This window comes from Electrophorus electricus, chromosome 17, assembly GCF_041902795.1.
Source record: "Electrophorus electricus isolate QZ-2024a chromosome 17, ASM4190279v1, whole genome shotgun sequence".
Taxonomy (NCBI): domain Eukaryota; kingdom Metazoa; phylum Chordata; class Actinopteri; order Gymnotiformes; family Gymnotidae; genus Electrophorus; species Electrophorus electricus.
In genome coordinates this window covers 20,668,542-20,688,240 of record NC_137513.1, presented here as the reverse complement: position 1 = coordinate 20,688,240, position 19,699 = coordinate 20,668,542, and the positions used below count along the sequence as shown (strand labels likewise).

The 19,699-nt window shown below is 38.0% G+C and overlaps 2 protein-coding genes and 1 long non-coding RNA gene across 3 annotated transcripts; 2 read left to right on the top strand and 1 right to left on the bottom strand.

Moving 5' to 3' along the window:
* Nucleotides 1-4,098: 4,098 nt before the first annotated feature.
* On the bottom strand, nucleotides 4,099-5,396 carry LOC145651835 (olfactory receptor 2AT4-like). Its single transcript, XM_081700224.1, has 2 exons — nucleotides 5,280-5,396; nucleotides 4,099-5,111 (listed from the first exon to the last, which is right to left on the bottom strand). Exon 2 carries the CDS (start codon nucleotides 5,083-5,085, stop codon nucleotides 4,099-4,101), a length of 987 nt encoding a protein of 328 aa, XP_081556350.1. The 5' UTR covers nucleotides 5,086-5,111; nucleotides 5,280-5,396.
* Nucleotides 5,397-8,559: 3,163 nt separating this feature from the next.
* LOC145651867 (olfactory receptor 1M1-like) lies at nucleotides 8,560-10,420 on the top strand. Its single transcript, XM_081700427.1, has one exon. It carries the CDS (start codon nucleotides 8,741-8,743, stop codon nucleotides 9,683-9,685), a length of 945 nt encoding a protein of 314 aa, XP_081556553.1. The 5' UTR covers nucleotides 8,560-8,740; the 3' UTR covers nucleotides 9,686-10,420.
* Nucleotides 10,421-18,846: 8,426 nt separating this feature from the next.
* On the top strand, nucleotides 18,847-19,636 carry LOC145651791 (uncharacterized). The gene is made up of 3 exons (XR_014117768.1): nucleotides 18,847-18,915; nucleotides 19,124-19,209; nucleotides 19,383-19,636. It is a non-coding gene; the product is annotated as an uncharacterized LOC145651791 (long non-coding RNA).
* Nucleotides 19,637-19,699: the final 63 nt, after the last annotated feature.

Sequence of the window (19,699 nt, the reverse complement as noted above, 5' to 3'; positions counted from 1 at the left end):
AGGACTGGATACAGGTTAGTAAGTGCTGCAGACATCACCCTTCATTGACCAGCCCAGTATATTAATCAGTGATTGTTTGGACAGGACAGGGTTATTCCTAGCACACAGTCTGGCAGGATATACAAGGATGTTTGTTCCTGCCAGATCAAAGTAAAATACCCAGGAAGGTGTATTTTTTTTTTTTTTTTTACTGACTACCAAGATAACCAGAATAATACTGAGGAAACACTAATTATAAGTAGCAGAGGTAATGAGTCCTTATATTCCACAGGTGAGCATAATTAGAATCTATGGCATTCAGTCTGTATTCTGTGGAGGATGACCTCTGGTTGTGAGAGACAAAAGAGTCTCAGCTGTTGGCATACTTGACAGAGAAGAGGCAGTTGGAGGCCTGGTGCAAGTAAAAAAAAAATCTATCTCTGAATGTCAGTAAGACAAAAGTGATGACTGTAGACATTAGCAGGACATTAGAAGTGCTTCACATCTCCCTGCACATAAGCAGTACTTACACACAGTCTCTCAAGATTCTTCAACATTTCCTTCTTAGTAAAAAAAGCTCAAAAGCATAATTAAGAGCATTCTGGCTTGTAGCATTACTGCTATGGCAACTGGTTCCTCTCAGACAAGAAACCACTGCATTGAATCATAAAGAATACTCCAGTGTTTGATTTGGTTGTCTTGCCATCAACATACTGAGCATCCAAGTGCAAGTCCACTAGACTCATGAATACTTTCTTCCCACAGGCAGTAAGACTCCTGAACAGATCTGCCAAAAAGGCATTTGCAATTTTCAAACTCCTACCTCAGATCTACTCTTTTTCCACTCATAAATTTGCACCTAGTCCCTTTACATCTAAGATGGATCTTTGCTCATTTTAATCTGTACACATTGCCTGTGCCTCTGACAATGGTTAATCTGTTAAATGATTAAATTATACCAACTATCAGCACTCACTGTATAATACATAAAAAATAGCAATGCACCATCCCACTACCTATTGCCTTTTGAAGAACCCTTCTGAGATAGAGAAGTTGATCCAAGCCCAGGTTATTCATTAAGTTTATTTAGCAGACATTTACCAAGGAGACATCAACTAGTAGTGAATCTCACACTACCTGGTTGCCAACAATGAGAAAAGTTCTCATCTTTCATCTGGTGATATTAACCTACATTAATGTCACTATAATCACCAGTGTTAAACCAATTATAACAATACAATTCTAACTACACATACATGAAATTTTATTAAATTGTATAACTACCAATGTGATTTGATTACCACACTCAACAAATCTTGCTGGTATGCCGGTATTACAACCCTGGCATCAGAGTACGAATTGTGGCAGAGGTCTTGTCAGGATTGCCTGGTGGAAGGTCTATCCATGAGTTGACTGTAAAGCATCACATTTGGTTTAAATATACTTAAATACATATGTTTCTTACACCATATTCTGATCAAAAATAGTGCCCTGTTATTCCACAGTGGATATACAGTAGACTGCAAATGGTGGACCTGTGATGATGGGCCACAAATGCTATTTACCCAGACCTTTGTTTGTATGAACCCATGGAGATAGCTGGCTATAATTACAATTTTAAAACCTAAAACAAATAGTTTTTCTGTTCTACCAATTGTTTTGATTTTAATTCTGTGATAAGTCAAATTGTTTTTGACGTTAAATAGTAATTCACCATTCAGAATTCAGTGTGAAATGTCTAAGTGAAGAAGAGTGTAAAGAGTGTATAAGTCAAAGATGTTTTTTTCTGTGGATGCTAAATGAAAGCATCCTAAACGTTCATATCACTGAAAAGCTTTCCTAATATTTCAGCACTACTTCTTGTGGTGATGTAAATGCAAAGTATACACAGAACAAAAAATGCCCAAACATGCATATAAAAACTTATCAATGCATCAAATACTGAATGAAAGATTACAGCAATCTTCATGAAATCAATCAAATATATTAATCTATAAAAATCCTAATTTTATGGAATGGCCCTGAAACTCCTTTGTCTTAGCTAACCTTCTCATATGTTTATCACTAAATGCTTCTCTTTTCTTTTATTGTTTTAGTACCGCTTGTGCTAAATGGGTGTTCACTTTGTTTAAACTTAATACAGAAGTCAACACTAAACACCTGACCAGATGCTCTTCTCTGGCACCCAGCAGTGTCTTCCTGATGCATCTATTTGCTGCCTCCACTGGCTGAGCTATGCAGTGTGGCAGCAGACTCCCCACTGTCTACCCCAGGACTCTGGGTACCCCTCTACTGTCTACCCCAGCACTCTGGGTACCCCTCTACTGTCTACCCCAGCACTCTGGGTACCCCTCTACTGTCTACCCCAGCACTCTGGGTACCCCTCTACTGTCTACCCCAGGACTCTGGGTACCCCGCTACTGTCTACCCCAGAACTCAGACCCTTCAGCAGACATTTATGGTCTCCACAGCCCCATGTCCCAGAACTTGACTCACCTTGCCATCCCATTGTAGCATGGTGTCTTTGTACCTATTATACCTCTAAATCACATCTTCAGTCCATCTCAAACTGGACCAGAGTCAGCCTTAAAAACCAAGGTAAGGGAATCCCCTTCTCTACCTCTGAGGTAAATACCATCTGATGCATTGCTTAGGGCCACATGCCACAAGCAGCCCAGCCTGCCTGCTAGTTGCCATAGGTACATAATCCCAGCTCTTTACTCTCCCCCTTTATGGGTTGGTCTGTTCCCTGTTTACTCAACATATGCAACATTTCTATTATTTAAGCGCCTCATGTTTCTAAGACTGTTAAAGTTTGATCTGTTGTCCTTCATTGTCACAGATTGCTCTAAACGTGCATGCCCTTGGTATACTGCTTCTCCTGAGTACTACTATCTAGCACATGTTACAGCACTCGACTCCAACAACTCCAAGGCCTCACATCTGCTGTTGACACCTTGGGCCAAATTCATAATACATACTGCTAGATTTAACATGGTGTTAATGGCAAGTATGGCTGCAGTAATCCTACTATTGCAACTGCAATAGTAGGATTACACAGAAGAAGATGACTTGTTTGAGCAGAATCTCAGAATGCCACACAGTCAGAGACACTGTCATTAAATCAGTTTATAATGTTCTTTGTCCTTCCTATGAGTCACTTACTATAGTGGAACGTCAAAAACATGCCTTGTCTGACTAGCTGCACAGTAGAATGAATATATGACAAATTATGTATGCAAAAGAAAATGCAAAAAGGTGTTTTCTAGATGATTTAAAGGGTGAACTGGCAAAAATTAAAAGGATTTTTAGTCATCTTATTTATCCAAGTTCTTAAACAATCTTTTTCTGTACCCACTAAAGTTAGGTTCACCCTAAATAATTGAAAGAATGAACTTGGACCTCTGTATGTTCTAATTACAGACATTCACTCAACTGATCTATAGTGTGTCTACCTGTATAATAGTACATTAACAAATCATGGCATGGCCAAGTGTCACAGAACACTCCCCCCCCACGAGTCACGTGGTATGGCCTGCGGCGTGCAGGGGGTTTCACCATTGTTTGTAGCCACACCCTCCGTGATGGCACACACCTGTGCAGGGGTTGTTTGTCTGTCTATTTAAACCCCCACCTGTATGTGCCTCTTGGTTGGTCATTGTTACTGTTTCTGCTTCTGTTATTGTATATGTGTAGGCATTGTTACTGTTAGATGTCATTGTTCCTGGCAACACTGTTCGTCGTTATGTGTCAGTGCCACAAGTGTCATCAATGTTTTGTCTTATTAAACGTCTCACTAAATCAAGGAAGTCTGTGTGTCCTGTTCTGCGCCCTGTGGCACTCGGGCCGACGTTACACCAAGTCCCATGAATTCTGCAGTAAATGAACAACACAGTCTTATTTTACCATGGAATTGATTAGTCTGTCCATGATTGGCACTAAATAAAATGAAAAAAATTAATATAGGCCATCAGTGGAATTCTGACCCCCTCCACTGAACACAACAACTGAAGCATTGAAAGAGTTCAGTTGTTCTGTCTGTGGGCTAACTGGCTGACAAGGTTACAAATAATAAAATAATTGATAATTTTCTTCTTACAGTATAGGTGTTATCAAGAATCAATTGCATATAGTAGATATATGCACCTTTTGTTTAACAAATTGAAACAAAAATGAACTGGCTAAATTCTTGCTTAAGATTTTTTTCACTTCTTTGGTCCTTATACAGTAGATGAGTGGATTGATCATGGGTGGCAGCAGGCTGTATAACAGAATAACTAGTATTTGTATGTCAGGACTGAAGGTGATACCAATGTAAGGAGATAAATAATTAAAACACCTGGGTAGAAAGAAGAGGGCAATTATGATCAGCTGAGAGCTGCAGGTGGACAGAGTCTTCAGCCGTCCATGAGGAGTTGAGATTCGAAGGATGGCCAAAATAATAGCGCTATAGGAAAACAAAATAAAAGCCAAAGGGCAAAGCAACACAACCATCGCAAAAACAAATGCTGGAAAACCATAGGGGGTTCGGTCAGTGCATGCAAGTTTTGTGATAGATACATGATCACAGTAACAATTGATAATTGTGTTAGCACTACAGTAAGGAAGAGGGTATGTCCTAATTACCATCATTAAGACACATGGCTCAGCCAACAGCCAGGCTATTATACATAAAATAAAGATAGTGGAGTCTTTGACAATACTAGTATACCTGAGTGGATTGCAGACTGCTACATATCTATCAAATGCCATTATGCCTAGTACAAATGAGTTAACTGAACTTAAATAATGCACAAAATACATCTGAATAAAGCAGCCTAAAAACGAGATGCCTCCATCATTGAACCAATACCTAGCAATAATCTTTGGTAATGTGGTAGTGCTGAATAGTACATCACATACAACTAGATTTAAGATGATATAATACATTGGTTTTCTAAGACATTTTTCACTGGAAAATAATTTAAGAAATATTCCATTTCCTATCAAGATGCACATATAAACAAGGAACATAATGGCAGATACAATGCCGTAATAGTTGGTGTGAAGTCCAGGAAAACCTACAATTATAAAGTTCTTCACAGTGGTGATGTTTCCTTCAGACATGATGGTCAGATGACAGAAAGATTGACCTTGTACACAGAAAAAAACAAGCTCATGTTTATTCAAACTATACATTTTTATGAAGCAAACATTCTTTATGTATACTCAATATATAATGTAATTTTCTTATACTTAATTTTGGAAACTACAAAGTAATTTGTAAAATTTGAATGCTGAAAAACCTCATGAAATCTTACCTCTTTAGTTTTGTTCACAATGTAAGCAAACATGTTACTGCTGACAACATTCAGCAAACCATTTCTACTCTATATCTTTTGGATAGCTTCAGCAGTTTTTTATAGAGGCTGTAGTCTGTTTCCTTCCTTCTGACACTAACAGCCAAACTAAAATCATCCCTTTATAATCACTGTGGACTTTCCCTATTGACATTACCATGTGATACATATTCATGTTTGTAAACTTTAAATAAGTATTTCATGATAATTAAAGAAGGCATAAAGAAACAACACAGCCATGTAGAAAAGATGGGAATTTCCATAATTCCTAATAATGGGATATTACACATGGGAAACTTAGTGAGTGGTTTTAGGTGTGTTCCTTCTCCCAAACTTTATTTTTTCTTTAAAGAATTATCTATGGTAAGTAGCTGTTAATCAGGGAACTGAACATTAAAATGGATGAGAAACTCATTGGGCTCACTGGCTAAAGTCTGTGGTGACTCTTCTGTTACTCTTGCCAGCACAGCTGTGTCCAGATCTAGACCCCTGGCTCCAGACCAGGCCTAAGGTTCTCAAAATATATTCTCATGCCTCCCCAGACCTGTGTCTCCAGACTTATCATCCTTAGAACAACCTGGCTGTTGATACCACTGCAGGTGCTGGAATTGCACTTCGCTGCCATTTTCAGCATCTCTGTTACAGACTGCATGGGCAGGGGAAAGGGACCCATGTAGGCCATAAGTACCCAGTTGCCTAACTGTGGAACTGGTGACACTGAGCATTCATTAATGGTGCCAGTGAGGCTTGATATGGCCTTAGTCATTGAGAATGTCATTACAGTATCACCAGTGGAATACGTTTATTACAAAGTGGGCTTAGAGGGGGGCGGGTCTGGGTTGCCAGATCTCATGGTCTGGAGGTGTTGTAAAGGAGCGTGCCTACACAATGGTGAATCAAGACCACTTGAAATGGGTGGGAGGGAGCAGGCTGGGGCCAGTGGCTATGTAAGAGGGGCCATGTGCTTGCAAGAGTGAGGAAACTCAGTCCCCATTTAGGAGGGCTGTGGGGGGGGGGGGGGGAAGGTTGTTGTCAAGGATGTTTCCCCCCCCCCACCCCGAACTACCATTTTGCTTAATTGACATCCCCAATGAGAAGCCTGAGAAGTAATGCCGTCTAAGGTGATTTATGACATGTACTGTTAATTGGAGGGGGAAGGTTAGCTAGGCCTTTATGTAATACTCGCTGTCTTAGGCCATGTGAGGAATGTCTTAACATGGATAATTGTATTATTTGAAAATCTTTGCATGGTGCCTGGTCAACATTATTCAATGGCCACTATACTGTGATTAGGCCCAATGAAATCATGAGTTTATTTTTTTCCCCATTTAGTTATGTATGTGCAAATCATTATGAACCTCTTGTCCCTCTTGCATTCAGTGCAGTCAATGGGCAATATTAGCATGGACAAATTCCCAGTCTCTTTCACCAGTGTGATTATCACCCCATTGGGATTGTGAGTGATTTTCTTCATTATTCCCCTTAGGTCAACTCTGATATTAATAAAAAAATATTCCCCAGTGCTCTGAATTATGAATGTGTTTTCACTAAATAGCATACCCTTGTCACACATGCTATTAGGCTGGGAAAAACAGTGGAATTTTAATTATATACTGTTGCAATGGAATTCCAAATTCATAATTATCACTACAATGAGAGAAAAAAGGTTTCAGTCTGAACTTTCAGAACAGCAAATTGGCAGTCCTCTGAATCCCTCTGGAAATATGATTTGCTTTGTGACTTTATGCCTCTCTGCTTGGTGTGAGACAGGGGACCAAACTAGAAATTTTAGCATGTAGGTTTCATTCTGTCAGTATCACAAACAGGTCCTAATTAGTCTGGTTCCCTGGAGTCCTCATTAGTACATGTTTATCTGTCATTATGATTCAATGCCTTTGAAACTACCTGGTACACAAAGAGACCTCTATACCTTCTCTTAGGAGAGAGCATAACATAACAAAACTCTCACAACACCCACAGACACACAAACACAAGCATAAACGCATGCAAGCGCACACACACACACACACACACACACACACACACACACACACACACACACACACACACACACACACACACACACACACACAGAGTAATTCTGAAACAAATGTAAGATGAAACTTTTGTATTATAATAAGGTGTATTTGAAATGTGATCCTTCAAAATCAACTGACAGATTATTGATCAGGATTAATAAAAAGGCTAACAATGACAACAACAACAACAAAACCCCTAGAAAACAAGCAAACAAACTGAAAACTATGTGTAGCTGCTGATTGTTTGTCTGGATTTTATAAGAGATGACACAAATAATAAACCATAAAAATTTATAAACTATTTTAGCTATCTCAGCAATCCTGCAACATTTAGAATAAAAAGACCAAGCTAATGTAAAACTTGAGGAACTGCTATGGTTAGTATTTGATTTGGTACTCTAAGGCCTACAACCACGCTGATCCCACCACTCTCTTGACCTTGATTGACTCAGAGTTAGTGAAGCATGCATCAATTAAAGAGGTTAATTCTGAACAATAATGTGTTTGCACATGTTGCACATTTCAGTCTCATCACTGCTCCCAAAGTGACCATTTATTCCACAGTTTGTGTACCAGCTCTAGACTCAATACTGACATGAGTCAGAAAAGGCTTTCATAACAATTACTATGGGAGATCAAAACCTGTTTACAAAAACTATTTGAAATGAAACCAACCACACACTGAATAAATATTTTCATGAGGACTAGTGCTGGGTTATTTCTCTAACACCAGGATAGTCTTTTTGCAGACTTACTGCTCTAACATGTTGTAGCTGTCATTGAAGGAAACCCTATGCAACTCTAAACAGTGTGAAAATTGCTAATAAAGGTACTACACTGAAAGTGCAGTTCAAATATTTCCACTACTCCTGGACTATTTTCTGTGACCCCAGAACAAGAATGACACATCATTAAGCATCCATTCCTCTGCTGCCTATTGGATGGAGGTGGCTGGCATAAGATGAGTAGAAGAATGTGAATGTAACTCTTCTCCCTTGATTCCTCATGTTTTCTTCTCCTGGTGTTGTGAAGTTTTATCAGGGTCAAGCTTTTTTCTTTTTTGTTGTTGTTAAAACATACACAAGTGATAAACCAATGAGCACATTCATAGATACATACTGCTCCCTATATAAACCCAACAGTTGTACTTTTTGGCAGATTTTGAGACCTGGGACTTTGGGGATGTGACAAACCAGAGCAAATTTGCAAATTTGTTTTAAAGAAATGCATACATTTCTTTTATTGCTTTCAATATTGGATGAATTGAAAGACATGGGCACTTTTTAGATTTTTTTGTGCATTACACTGCACTGGATCACATTATAGAGAGTAGAGAGGGCTAATCACATAGAAGTTGTAATTGTTATAGGGAAAAGAAACACAATGTCATTTCAAAATATTTCTACAGGAAGCATTACTGAATTTGTAATTGGAGGATTTGACACCGTGCAAAGACCTTTAGCTGTTGGTGTTGTGCTGCTGATAATGTACATTCTTGTTATGACTGCAAACTTTGCAAACATATATTTCATTATATTAGATAAACGTCTGCACCAGCCAATGTACCTTTTTATCTGCAATTTAGCATTTGTAGATATGCTTTACTGTACAAGTTCATGTCCAACTATGATAGGTGTTCTTGTAGTTGGCTGTAAAACCATATCCTATGTGCCTTGCATTTTTCAGATGTTTGTTTTCCATTTGTGTGGCATCATGGAGACGTTTGCTATTGCTGTTATGGCTTTTGATCGTTTTATTGCAATAGGAAGCCCTTTACGATATAGGTCTATACTAACCAATTTTCGTTGTGTTTTAATCACTGTTTTACTGTGGATGGTGGCTTGTGCTGTTTTGAGTATAATTCCTGTCACTATTCTTCCTTTACCATTATGTCAGTCAACTCTGAAATATGTCTTTTGTGACTATCCGGCTATTGTTAGGGCAAGTTGTGTGGATCCTAATCCATATTTCAACACAATATCTGTCGTATCCTTCTTTATCATTTTTGTAACCTTTGGGTTCATCTGCTTTTCCTATCTAAAGATAGTTATTGTTGTTGTAAAAATGTCCTCAATGAGTGACAAGAAAAAAGTGTTCAATACTTGCTTTAGTCACTTGATAGTTATAGTCTGCTACTATGCTCCTACATTTATACTTATTGTCTTGACCAGAATTGGTGTAGTTTTATCACTGGAAGAACGGCATGGGTTGATGGTTGGGTCCATTCTTGGACCTTCTTTAGTAAATCCTTTTATATATTGTCTTAGGACCAAGGAGATCAGAAACAAAGTGTTGAGAATTCTCTCAAAAGTTGAACCAGCATTTTGAAGAAAGCAAACATATAAGATGTAGATTAAAGTGGTTTGTTTCTTCCTATATGTTTTAAGCTTATCAGCAAAACGTGGCTTCAAGCTTTGAGCAGCGAGGATCCTTGTTTGATACAATTAATTTGTTATAATTGGAATAAAATACATTTACTAACATAATTCATCAAACTAGTCAAACTTGCTTTCTCCAGGTGAAACAATTAATTTTATAGGACTGTGGGGCACAGGTTATTTGCATGGAAGTGTTATAAGGGTGTAAGAGGTGACTTTAAAATCAGTATGTTGATGTCTGTTTATATAGGAAAATTCATTGATGAAAATAATGATTACAATTATTGACAAGATTTCTGATCATGTCATCTGATTACAACATAAAACAATTATACAGGGACAGAAATAATAATCAAAATGTATTTAGCATTTAAAACTATCCAAATGTTTTCAGCATTTATGTTGTATAATTTATGTTGAAACTTAATTGTGTCAAATCTAAAATGCTACATGTATGTAAAATATATGTGGTTTGGACATTTATGTGATGCAATACATCTAAACTTGTTTGTGAATAATAGGAGCAATTATGCTAGTGGTAGGAGTAGAAATGAAAACTCTCAAATAAATCAGCTGATTTTCTTCCTTTGAACGTTTTATATACTTAACCCTTAGTTACAAGACTACATGTAGAGAAAATTATTTGCTAATTAGATTAATAAGACACAGTCACTTTATGCTTAGTATAAAAATTATTTGTATAAACATTTATACATACAGGCACATATTAAAGGGAAAAAAACCCAAATAACAACACAAAGTCTCTTTTTAAGGTGTTAGGCAACCTTAAGTGTCCCGAATGGCTTAATTGTATCTTGACGTGGTTTTGGAAAGTTCTAAATAAAACATTAGTCCAAAACCTCCCATGTGTTGAGATCTAGTGATACCAAAAGCTATAGCATATGAATTAAATATTTTTATAGCGATCAAAGCATTTAGTAACCCCCCTTGGCCTGTGAATGGTGATAGTCATCTTGGAAGAAATCAGTCCAATCAGGACCAAAGGTTTCCAGCACAGGGCAAAGCTTATCAGTCTAAATAACTGTGTATTGATATGCATTGATTTCCCTTGTCTAAGTTTTAAGGGAACTAGTTAATCCAAATAATTCCAGCAAATACACTGCCCATCCCCCAACAAGTACCTGTACTAAGAACATGGTGATTGATGACTCATCTGGTCATGCCATATCATATTTTTCCCACACATTTGTAGATTAGTGGCAATGTTACCACTGAGCTCCCAAAAGTGCATTCATTTCACAGACACTGTTATCAAATGTGAATTACATTTATGATATAATCCACCATGAACAAATGATGGTAAAGGACCTTGCCCAGGGGCCCAACAGTGAGAACTCAGCAGTGATGGGGATTGAACTGGCCATCCTACAATTACAAGTCAATACCTTAACCACTAGGCTACCACTGCAACCCAGACACAAGCTCCTTACCTGTGCAGTTTTCAACAGTCTGCTTGTGCTGTCAAGGTCTGATCATGTGCTGTATTGACATTCTCAGTCACCTGAAGAAGTTACTCTTTTGTTTTATGTTACATATCACACAAATACATGAACACCTTATTTCTAATGTATTTGTCATAGATCTATATGCAAATATCTCTATATCTCTTTAGTTTGTTTCTATGTCAACACTAGTCATATGAGTAGTCCTTATGACTGAAGAATGAACCCTCTTTCAAAGTCACTTGAATCATTTGCGATACCTTCCTTGATTCTGATGCATGCCAATATATAAACTGTATGGTGCAGCACACCTTTCTGGAAACAAATGCACTCTTTGCCAACTTATTTATTCAAGTGTTTCTTTAAATTTTTCATGTGACTATATATTAAAATCACAATAACTGAAAGATACTTTAAAATGAGGACACTTATGAAAGAGGCAAATTCACAGCATTAAGCGCTTCCATGATCCATAAATATGAATATACAACAGTTAGTCCCAACCTTACAATCTGATTGGTTGAGAAGTGTTCTAACCATACTGATATGTATGATAACAGCACAGGTTTTTCACACCATCTTTTCTTTATTTTGTAGAACTGTTGTATAAAAGAAATATGATCTATAGCACTCAATATAGGCTCATGCCCAAACCAAATAACAGCTGTGAAGTTTTTCATGACAACACACTTCCTCCTGTGTTCTGTTGTTTAAATATTACAATTATGTAAAGGTATGGCAGAAAAAGGTATAATTTATTTGAAAGAAAGTGACAGTGTGTAATGGTTTGTTAGCTATTTTAGTCATTAGTTATGGGAAGTAATATGAATAAAATTTAACTGAATTTAAATTTTGTAAATATATTTTATTCTTATGGCCAAGACTAAATCAAAAATGGGTGGCAAACCTAACAAAAAATCAAAAGAGTCATTTTTTAGTATAAATGTTAAATGTAATTGCATTAATTTGTATGTCATGGGAACACATACAATGTAGGGGCATTGTAAAAGTCACATGTCTGATTAACCAATGAGCTTCTTCATTAAACATTGCTGATCTGTATAAAGATGGACTCAACAGCTTTCTTCCAAATTAGATAAAGCATTAGGTCTACTGAAAGATAGATAGATTAAACACTGCACAGACACTTGTTCAGTAATTATTGCTTATTTGACATTAGAGTTTTATTGACTTTTAGAAAAGCATGTATTAATTTATTCAATTTTAATTACTAGAACATTGCTAGTGAAGGTAAAACATCATGTCATTTCAAAATATTTCTAGAAAAGCAATCACCGAATTTGTCTTTGGTGGGTTTGACACTGTGCAAAGTCCAGTGGCTGTTGGTGTTATTTTGCTCATACTGTATATTCTTGTTATAACTGTTAACATTGCAACAATTTGCTTAAGCAGCTTTACAGGATGAGGCTGTCAGAGTTCCACCTGGCCACTGGGACACAATATTTATAACAGTTCACATTACATATCAATTTCATGTTGACTGAATGATAGTTCTTTTTATTTATATATGCAAATATATTATTAAATTATTATTAGGTGCATCATTAGGTGCTTTGAATTGAAGGCATACACAGTCGATAGCCCCATTGATGTTTGGGAAATTTGTAAAGAAATCCTGTTTAACCTCCAGCATGCTGTAGGGGAATTTGATACAGTGAGACATTAGATGAATTGTGCCATCTAGAACCCAGGTATGATGTGAATCACTGATGGCTGAGAAATTCCTGATCTGTCCGCAATCTCCCACTGGACCATTCCAGTAGCTAAGAAGCTACTGGACAGCAAGTGTACAGATACAGGAATAGCATCGGATATACTGGACTCCCTTCTCAAAGCTGCCTCTAAAATGTTGCATAAATGCGAAAGAATGAATCTTGGTAGCTGAAAGTGACTAAGCAGCCAATCATCCCTGCCAGCCAATAAATCTGGATGATCTTTAGACATGTTCTCTTCCAGAGCTCTGTCTGCGACATCCAGCAACAGCTGATCAACCATTTCCACAGTTATTGATCTAAATTATTATACTGAAAAAAATCCAGATTAATTAACTAATTACTTAGCCACATGTCAAACCAAATATTTTATATTATAGCAGATAATTGCCCTGTACAGGCTATTGAAAGTAGCTGCAAATAACAGGCTGTATTAGGGTAACAGTGCTTACTGAGTATTTCATGTAATTTTTTGATGCATTATTTAAAAATGCAGTGTCAAATGTCAAATGTTATGCTCACTTATGGAGCATATGTAAAATTTGTTTGTGTGTGTGAATATTTTAAGTTCACAAAGACTTTTATAAATGTGAGCATTTTAAGTTTACGAACCAAGAAACAAATGTAAATTTGAAGGAGCAGATGTAAATTTGTTTGTGTTTATGAACATTTTGTTTACACACACTTTAATGAATGTGAGCATTTTATGTTTACGAACACTTTCATGAACACTTTAATGAACACTTTAATAAATGTGAGCATGGAGAAATAGTTTATGAACAATGTACATGCAAATTCATTCTGCTCATGTTTCATGAATGAGAGCCATTCTTTGTTTGTGCTACCATATGGTTATTGCTATAGCAATGGATATATTATTATATATTATTATATACATTATTAATCACATTAATTACTGTGTACTTAGGTTTTTGTACATTATATTTCATTATACTGATTATTATCTGAACCTTTATGTTTCATGAGCTCATGTCTTTCAGGATCAATAGTGAGTGCAGTGTCAGCCAAGGACCCAGATGAGGGAAAGAATGGACAATTAAAATTTTCATTGCATGGACAGTATGTCCACCTCTTCACCATCAGCCTTGACACAGGAACTGTGTACACTAGGGAGGCCCTTAGAAGAACAAGTGACATCACAGTCAATGTTCGTGTGCAAGATGGGGGAGCCTTCCCCAAAACAGACACCACCACCTTGACAGTGCGATTTCAGAATGCTTCAAACTTCCCCAGTGTTACAATGCATGTACATAAGTATTCACTCTATGAGGATACACAGCCTGGGACTCTGGTCGCTGTAGCTTCAGCAGAGACATACAGAACCAGACCTGTGTTTTTCTATCTGGCATCTGAAGACACTGGAGAAGTATTTGAGCTGCATCCAAGGACTGGTGACATGAATGTGAAAGGATCTTTGGATTTTGAGACCAACACAGAGTTCCATATTGTAGTTGAGGCTAGAGACTCACGTCTCCCACCTTTTTCCACTTATGTGGAAATTTATTTGAATGTCAGTGATGTGAATGATAACCCACCTGTATTCACTCAAGAGGAGTATAGGTGCGAGGTGTCTGAGAACATTCCTGCAAGCTGGGTCTGTGACGTGTTAGCTACAGATGCTGACTCTGCATTATACGGACAAGTACAATATATCATTTTGTCTGGGAACATTGATGGTACATTTATAATTGACAAAACTCATGGCACTCTTACAACAACAAAGAGCTTAGACAGAGAGGACATACCAGAGTACAGGCTTACTATTAAAGCCACAGATACAGATGACAGTGGCCATACTTCCACCGCAGTGGTCAGTGTAATTGTTTTGGACACAAATGACCATGCACCGCACTTCTCACAGATTTTCTTCACAAAAATTCCAGAGGATGCACCTGTTGGCTTTTCGGTCCTTCAGATTACTGCTTTGGATGAAGACATTGGTAATAATGCGATCATTTCATATAACATTCTGCACCAAAATGAGTCGATTCCTTTTAATATTGATATTCCTTTTAATATTGATAAAAATAGTGGATATATAATATTGATGGGTGCATTGGATAGAGAGCAGCAAGAACATTATATTATCAGGGTAAATGCTAATGATTCATCTTGGAGCATCAGCACAGATGTCACCATAGACATTACAGATATCAATGACAACAGACCAGTTTTTTCTCAGACAATATACTCTGTGATCAGCCCGGAGACAAAAGTTCAGGAAATTTTCCTCTTACAAGTTCAAGCCATGGACAGGGATCTTGGACAAAATGCACAAATCCTCTACTTCATAGACCCATCAAGTGAGAGGTTCATTGTAAATGCATCAACTGGAGACATTTCAACAAAATAGCCAATCACTCTCTATGAGTCTGAAACTCAGATCTTTAATATCACTGTTGTAGCAGTTGACTGTGGCACTCCCCCTTTCAACAGCTCAGTCAATGTCATAGTGATGTTTGTTCGGTACAATCATTTTCCACCCACTTTTTTACCCTTCAGGACTCTTTTGTCAGTCCCTTTTACCTTGCCTGTAGGAACAGAGCTTCTCACATTAACAGCAGTAGATGAAGATTTTCCAGCAAAGACTAACAATGTTGAATACTTCATCAGTGGAGGAAATGCATCACGTTACTTTGGGATAGAACCCCACAGTGGGAGGGTGTGGTTAAACAGAACTTTGAGGCAAAGTTTCAACAGTAGCTTAAGTCTTATAGTTACAGCAAAAGACAAAGGCTTACCTCCTCTTTCATCCCAGACTGACATTTATTTTGAAGTAACACTGGAAAATTTATTTACCCCACATTTTTCAGAAAATCATGTTACATTCTCAGTCCCTGAAGATCTACCGCTGGGCTCAGTCATTGGGAAAGTTCAAGCCAGAGATGAAGACGATGGTGTAAATGGATTAGTTTCATACTCTTTTGAAAATGGAAATGGGAATGGATTGTTTTCCATAGGGCTTTTGTCAGGATTAATCAAGATAGTCAATCCCCTTGACTTCGAGAAGGTTGCAAATGATCAATTTCTTATCATTGCTAAGGATGGAGGTTGGTATTCTAAAACTGGGAAAATCATAGTCACAATAAACATTACAGATGTCAATGATAACCCACCAGTCTTTACATCCACTGAATACCTGGGCTTTATTTTTGAAAACTCTGTGATTGGATCAACAGTAATTCAGATAAGAGCCACTGAGGACTCTGGAAGTCATGCTCAGATAATATATCAGCTACTGTCTGGACATACAGAGTCCTTCTCTTTGGATTCCAGAAATGGCACCATTACCACTCTGGAAATATTTGATTTTGAGCAACAGCAGAGTTTTGAACTTACTGTCAAGGCCTCTAATCCAGATAATCAGTATTTATATGACATAGCACATGTTCACATTCAAGTTACAGATGTCAACGAATACATACCTTCTTTTCAGAGACATCTTTATAACTTTTCTGTGCTTGAGACTGTACCTCTACAAACTGAGATTGGACAGGTTGTGGCTATAGACCATGATCTTGGGTGTAATGGCCAGAAGCTTTACTTAATTTTTGGTCAAGGTAAAAAGGCAGGCTTTGTAGTTGATGAAAGCAGTGGGAAAATATATACTTCCAAGGATTTGAAAAATCAGGGGCAGAATCATGCAGTGCTCCACATTCTTGCCACAAACAGAGGAAGCATTACTGGCTTCAATGCTGATGAAGCTCTTGTTCACATACATGTAATCGATAAAAATGATCCTCCAGAATTTGGATCTGTTTTCTACACAGCAGCTGTACGCGAAGATACCTCAGTTGGGACCTCTGTATTCAAAGTGAGTGCTTTGGACCAGGATGTAGTATTAAAATGGAGCAGGTTCTCCTATGACATTGAAGGTGGAAATGAAAATGAATCATTCACTATTGATCCTATCAGTGGGACTATTAGAGTAAACCATCAGCTGGACAGAGAGCTATGGTCTCTTTATAACCTCACAGTCACTGCCACTGATGAAGGCTCTCCTCCTGTAACAGGCAGTACCATTATAGCTATTACCATCATTGACATAAATGATAATGCCCCTAAGCTTACATCCACAGAGGGCTATGTTAGGGAAAACCAGCCTCATGGCACATTAGTGGCCACACTGACAGTCACAGATGATGATCTCCCTCCAAACCAAGGCCCATTTACCTACTGGCTAATGAGGCCTGCCACGGGAAACAGTTTTACCCTCACATCTGATGGGGTTCTCTTCACTTCAAGACCACTTGTTCGTGAACGCAACCCTCTTTTCTATGTACATATGGTAATCCAAGATGCTGGTGAGCCTCCCTTGTCCTCCACAACTGTGTTTCATGTTAAAGTTTTAGATGAAAATGACAATCCACCAGTACAAAGAAACATCAATATTTTGGTCAAGTATTATGGCAATTCCTTCAATGGAGGGCAGATTGGTAATGTGAAACCAGACAATCTGGATGAATCGAATGTGTTCAATTGCAGTCTCATAAGCGGATCTGTGAGAATGTTTAGTTTTTCCTTTGGTATGTGTGACCTGTGGTCCTTTCCATTTCAAGGCGAGGCAACATACAATATCATTGTAGAAGCAAGTGACCAATTCCATCCACCAGTAAAAACAGCATCTATGTGAATTACAAAGGCTTCACTAATTTGTCATTGGACAACTGTATCTTGTTCTATGTGCCTGTGTCAACTCCTGAGGACTTTTTGTCATTGAAGTATCTGAAGTTTGTCAAAGCACTTGATATCCTCTTTAATCTACAAGCATCTAAAACTCACGTATTTGGAATGAGGTTACAAGGAGATGAAATGCTTCTTCTAGCAGCAGTGAAAAGTTACAATGGACTATACCTGACTGGAGAAATGGCGAGTGTCATCTCGAGCATGCATAAGAAATTACTTGAAGCACAGAGCAATGTTAGCATCTCTCACATCACCAGTGACCCTTGCTCACTCAAACCCTGCAAAAATCGTACTACTTGCAGCAAAAACATCCACATCAATCAGGATGTCACTGTGTTGGAGAGCTCGCGTCTTATATTCGTCTCCCCGCATTATGCTGAAGTGTATAACTGTACCTGCCTGATCGGATTCACTGGAACTAAGTGTGAGTCTGACATAGATGAATGTACAGAGAACCCTTGTGAAAATGGGGGAACCTGCTATAACAGCCCTGGAGGATTTTTCTGCCATTGTACGGAGGGTTTCTCAGGGCTTCGTTGCTCCACTGTTGATAACGAGTGTCAGACAGTAGTGTGTTCCAATGGTGGGACATGCTGGAACATTCAAGGAGGATTCTTCTGTGACTGCAGACCTGGTTATGAAGGTAAGTCAGTCTGTGTCTGGCTTTTTTTAGTCAAAAGTTGTTTTTTTTTAAAGCATAAAGGCGTCACAGGTTATTTAATTGTCTCTTTGAATTTTTTTAGGAAGATTTTGCGACTTCATCATAGATCATTGTGCGTCATCTCCTTGTCATGTAGGCAACTGCTCAAACTTCTTAACTGGATACACTTGTCATTGTCCATTTGGTAAGATGTACCAATGTAGTTTTACATAGACAATTCACAGACAATTCATAGACGATTAATTTTCATATCTGGCACTGTTGCAGCCAAGCAGTTACACTGACCATGCACTGAACACCCTGTTCTTCCTCAGGTGTTACAGGAGTTAACTGTGAAGAGCATAGCTATGGCTTTGAGGAGTTGTCCTATATGGAGTTTCCCCCTTTAGATGCAAGATACAACTTAATCTCTCTGGAGTTTGCAACTGTGATGCAGAACTCTTTGCTTTTATACAACCCGGGAGACCCATCAACTTCAGAGTTCCTTGCACTTGAGATTGTAGATGGAAGACTTCGCCTCTCCTATGACCTTGGGTCAGGGGTAACAAGGCTGGAGACAGGAAAACCAGTGGCTGATGGGAGCTTTCATAATATTACCATTAGGAGAACTGGAAATGTAGGTCATTCATCCTCATGCCAAATATTTATTGCATTTATTTCTGTCATTAAAGTCTGCACCATTTAACTAGACGTCTCCAACCTTATCTTTATAAGGGCTTGCGTCTGACCAAGCATTACTTGTTCCCAAACCGTAACAAAGTCAGAGACTTCTGGTCTATGCCATAGATAATTTTGCTCCTCTTAAGTGTTTGCATGTTTTGCAGATTGCTGCTCTAGAGGTAGACAGCTGCTCAGCTGATGAGACCAAAAACTTTTGTTTGGCACACAATGAAGGCATAGGAAGCCAGAGGTGGGATCACATATTACACCCAAGATCAAATATCATTTAAAATTTACTTGGTAATAGTTGTTTATGATGCTTATATAGTCTTAATTCATTCATTTTCCTAACAATTTTCTGTCTCACTGTTCAACCTAATACAACTGACTAAACCTATGAAACTTTGACATTTTTGCATGTAGGACTCTGGATGTTAGGACTAATAACCTTACACTGGGAGGCGTGAAGTCTATGGATGTAGTTTTACTGAGGCCATCTCAAGTCATGACTCATGACTTTGTTGGATGTGTGAGAAATATGAAAGTAAACGATGTCCAGCTTGATGCTTCAAAAGCCCTGGCATCTAGCAATATACTTGACAGGTAGGATTTGATTATAATGAATGACCTGAATTAAAAGTGTATGTTAAAGCCCTGTTAAAAATTTCAGACAGTAAAATAAAGTGACAGACTGCAGTGCCTTTTAGAAAATTTAGAAGCCAGCTGAAGACTGTAAGAAA